At 38.0% G+C, this 4,918-nt stretch overlaps 1 protein-coding gene across 1 annotated transcript; it reads left to right on the top strand.

Annotated features, from left to right (window-relative positions):
- The first annotated feature begins 201 nt into the window (after positions 1-201).
- On the top strand, positions 202-609 carry LOC139469645 (protein FAM133-like). Its single transcript, XM_071251873.1, has one exon. The coding sequence runs from the start codon at positions 202-204 to the stop codon at positions 607-609; it is 408 nt and encodes a 135-aa protein (XP_071107974.1).
- The last annotated feature ends 4,309 nt before the right edge of the window (positions 610-4,918 follow it).

Genomic DNA, 4,918 nt, shown 5'->3' with positions numbered 1-4,918 from the left:
TGATATTCGTGTGTTTATTAAAGGCCATATTTTAAATGCAGGTGACCTGATATGATCGGTTCTCAGAACCTTTAAATTAATTTTAATGTTCTTAACTGATACTTTTCCTGTTTGTAAAAAAATATTTGAGAAACGATAATGCCCGATTATGTATTTCTAAAAAAGAACTACAACATTGCTACCTCTCTCGCAGCACATATAATGCGTTGTTCCCTGGTGATTGTTGATAATGTAACTATTCAAGCGCTACTGGTCACTTCGACCAGTTACAAGAAGAAGAAGAAGAAGAACTGGTCACTTCGACCAGTTACAAGAAGAAGAAGAAGAAGAACCGGTCACTTCGACCAGTTACAAAGAGAAGAAGAAGAACTGGACACTTCGACCAGTTACAAGAAGAAGAAGAAGAAAAAGAAGAAGAACTGGACACTTCGACCAGTTACAACAAGAAGAAGAACTGGACACTTCGACCAGTTACAAGAAGAAGAAGAACTGGACACTTCGACCAGTTACAAGAAGAAGAAAAAGAAGAAGAAGGGGGAGGAGGAGAAGAAGAAACAAAATATGATATTGATGTGTCATACTTTTCGTTTACAGTGTATAAAATCATGATAATAACAAAGGAAAAACTACCAAAGCCTTTCTGCTTACACAGTCGTACATAGGCAACATCGAGTACTAATAAAATAATGTACATGCATTTATACACATACATAGTTCAGGTATTTCGAAGGATGTGCTTGTGTAGTTTGCACTATAGCAACTATTATTTTGGACAATCCGTAATTTTTTTTGGTCATTATTTCAGATTAGTGCCCCCTAGTCGGTCTGCACTCCAAAGAGTTTTCTATTTTTTATCAGTTTTCTGAGCACGATGTGCTTATAAAAATACACTAAATAATTTATCGATACATTTAGGTGTATTTTTAAAACGATAAATAGTGTTCCTAGTATATTCCTCGTGTCTCACTTCGTTCAAACATTTAGCGATATTTCAGGAAGCGTTATAGGGAATACTTTCACAATGACTACAAAGTACAGCACAATTTATGGTGTCAGAATACAGAATACAGGTGTCATATTCTTCCAAATTGAAAACGGTAATATAATCTGTCGTTTGCTTCCAAATTATGGTGATAGTATTTTTCAAAGCAGGTTAATGTATTTTCATAAACACGCTAGCTATAAAGGATTATGTTAATCGGTTTAATGAAAAATTCGAAAGAATTTTTTAAAATATTGCGACAATATTAAAGCGATTCTGCAATGTTACAGGTATTGTTTAAACTGACGACTACCACTCCATCAAGAATTTCTACAACACTTCAAATCATACATAGCAAAAATGTTATCCCAGATAACTGTGACAATAACATAAAACCTCCATATACCGGGCGTTACAATATTAAAACATACAAAACAAGAACTATTTAAATGGCTATCAGAAACAACCCACAACATAAAAGAATGTATAAAGGACCTATTCTGTTATGGATGTGAAGATTAAATAGGTGGACTAACGAAAGAGTTAAACAAGTACAGGGACAACAATTAATTGTTTAGCAACACGGTGATAGGTAACACAATATTGTTACACGATACTAACGAAGCGCCATACAATCCGCTACGGTCGTTTACCACTACAAAACTTCTTTATCGACAACGTCTTGGCTTCTGGTTGGGTTGAGTTACTTGGAGTAGCCATATCGTCTCGCATCTAATACAAAATACAAGACTCGTTATCCTACTAACAATAGTATTCCCTGCATAAATATGAACCTGATTTTTTAATACGAAAACCTGAAACTGGCTACAATGATGCCTCTAAAAATATGTGTTGTTAATCATCATTATTTTCTGTCCCAAACGAAATTATTAAAAATACAATTTAATGAGGATAATAATTTGCATCCTTGCAATAACTGCATTTCGCGGACTTAAGTATTCTGTAAAATGGCAGAAACTGAATTCGCCAGTGCCTGTATCTTATCATTCCTAGTGTTTATAATGTATTGTTATTTATCGTAATATCTTTTTATGGTTCAATACTAGTTTTAAAATATACATCTATGATAATCTAGTTGTTTTACTGTCCTTTGCCGACAGGTTTTATAATAAGACTGTATGTATTATTACTGTATAACTTGATTTAGTCACGATATGGCTGAAATATTGCCGATGTGACTATAAATAATCACTCACTCACTCACTCACTCACTCACTCACTCACTCACTACCATTCCAGATCATACACACATAGGTGAAATCACGTATTGTTAAACAATAGAGCCAGCGGTTTGAACATAATGAACTTTGAAAATACATAATTCATGTGCATTTTAGTATTACATACAACAAACCCCATATGTTTCGTTTAATTCGCAATATATGTTTTGTCTACATTGCAAAGATATATGATTAATTTCATAAGAATGTATACAAAATTCGACTATTGCAATCATAATTGCCTGTGGTGTCTGGTATTTCGGAATAACCCATTTGCTTTATGAAATCTGTCAATTTGTAAATTTGAATTTTAGAAAAGATTGGTGTAAGTACTGTTGGCCGTTCAAGGAAATGCCACAAACATGTGTTTTCTGTCAGTCCTACTATCCCCCTCCCCGTGTCGCTTTGTGGTAAAGGGCATATGATCTACGTAGAATAGACAATAATACGTTACACTGTCATACTATCTGGACAGCATTCCATTCTCGCGCGATGTGGCCACCATTTTTCCAAGCTGCCATCCAAATTGTATTATGTCACTGCGTTGATCACAAGAGCGGTGTGCCTCTGCACTTTATCAAAATTATTAGATTATTTGGCGGTTCGTGGATAAATAATTTAGCTGCCATCTTTGTTTCATATCTATAATAATGTCTTGCATCAAACATAATCATATTAAAACATTTATCGTATTATTCAATTATATCACGTTTTATTGATGCCGCCTTGCTTGCCAGCCGACTTTGTATGAAGGGAATGGCTTGGAGATTGAACTTCATCGGTCCAGCTTGCTTTCTTACAGATAAGAAGGCCCTCCCGCTGCAAGTTTGACACGGAGCAGATCTCGCTTCTACAACGCCGTATAAACGAAACCATGCGATAGCGTGCCAAATTATTCTCTCAGCTTTATTATTTGATTAAGCGCAATTACGGATGATAAAAATTTGATTAGCTCTCTAGTTGAGGCACTGTCTCCGGGCTTAAACGAAAGACGAAGTTTGTCCCTACGACTGAGAAGCTTCGAGGGTAAATAATCTCTAACGCCTGACTCCGAGGGGGAGAGGATGGGAGGAAGCTCCATGCAGCGACAAACAACGCAAAACGTCGTCGTGAGTGATGATCAGACTGAGCTCGACTCAGACAACAGAAAGAAAGCGTCGCCCTGACTGTCAGTGATCGCTACCCAGGCGTTGCTCAATTACAAGGCTAATTGAAATGTCTCCTCTTATATCCGGGTGTTTTTCTGAGCGTTATTTCCGTGCAATGAAGTGTATGTTCGATTACTGGCTTTGTTCAAACGCAAAATAAAATGTTTAGGAAATTGTGAAACAAAAACCTAGTTGGATCGGAAATGTTTTGCAGGTAACTCGTGCTAACACATTAATTATTTGTTTCTTCTGGGAAAGATCACAGAACTGGGTTTTTGTCTCTGTCAAGACCCTGATGGGATTGCCCAAAGCAGTCTGCAAAAATAAACATCACCCGCAGTAGTCTATCTACCGCAGAAAGACAAAGGTCAACGGGTGGGTGACGGACTAATTTCACAACTGGCCAATCCCAAATTTCCTTTCTTGATGCCGAAAAAATACTATATGCGACTCCTGTGTCCTGCTGACAGCTAAGAACGCTATCGATTTGATAATTTGGGTTATGAAATCAACATGCAATGCGACATGGTTGTAGCCATCAGCAGACTGCATTAGACATGATATACGCAATTAAACCGGTATAACCGGACTGCGTTATATTTCTTTAATCAATTATGATTTATTGGGAAGATATAATTCTGTATACAATTAGTTGCGTGTTCAGAGGATTAGGATTAGAGAGAGAGAGAGAGAGAGAGAGAGAGAGAGAGAGAGAGAGAGAGAATGGGGAGATTGTGCATTTATTTGTTCATACAAACATAGAACTATCCATAATTTAAAAAAAACACAATTTGTACAATGGCGCCCTAAAAGGGCTTTATAGCAACTCTCTCTCTCTCTCTCTCTCTCTCTCTCTCTCTCTCTCTCTCTCTCTCTCTCTCTCTCTCTCTGTGTGATTGTTCCCTTATTTCAGTACATGTGTATTCATCCTTTCTTCTTTTAATCCTTAAAACTTATATCTGAGAGAGACTGTGTTGGCAAAAACTACATGCGTTGCAGTTCTTGTAGTTTGATTGAAGGGCTTCCTATTTGTTAGGTGAGGTGAAATGGGGTTTGTCGTCGTGTCCAAGATTACTGCACTAATATAGCGTCATTGGGGTACGAGTGCGTATGTGTGGCTGCTTGCACTGGTCCGATTTTATAGTGCTGGCCCACGGAGGTACCATGCCGCAGTTTAACATGAATACCCCACTCAGACACAATGTACTGACTCCGAGCCGACCAGTCCTTTTTTAGCCTCCTTAATGCCGAGCGCCAGACATGGTAACAACAAGTACCATCTTTTAACGTCTTTTGGTATTTGGTATTTGGGTTCGAACCCGCGACCTAACGCTCTCATGTTGGACACCTCTACCCTAGACCACGTAGGCGGTCGGTAATAATTCAACATTCGTTATGAACACAAGGTCTTCCCAGCTTCGCTGAATGTTTGGGAGTAGTTGTAGTAAATGAACCTGGCAGAAAATACCATTTTGCCCATGTTGGGAATCGAACCCGGGGCTCCGACGGGACAGGCCAACGCTGTAACTATTGAGCTACCCCACAGC

This window comes from Haliotis cracherodii, unplaced genomic scaffold (assembly GCF_022045235.1).
Source record: "Haliotis cracherodii isolate W230 unplaced genomic scaffold, xgHalCrac1.p SCAF_2, whole genome shotgun sequence".
Classification (NCBI taxonomy): Eukaryota; Metazoa; Mollusca; class Gastropoda; order Lepetellida; family Haliotidae; genus Haliotis; species Haliotis cracherodii.
Note: the sequence above shows the minus strand (reverse complement) of the source record. Positions and strands in the feature narration are given on the sequence as shown.

Coding starts and splice junctions, on each gene's coding strand:
- LOC139469645 (XM_071251873.1), top strand. CDS start 202: ATGCGTTGTTCCCTGGTGATTGTTGATAATGTAACTATTCAAGCGCTA.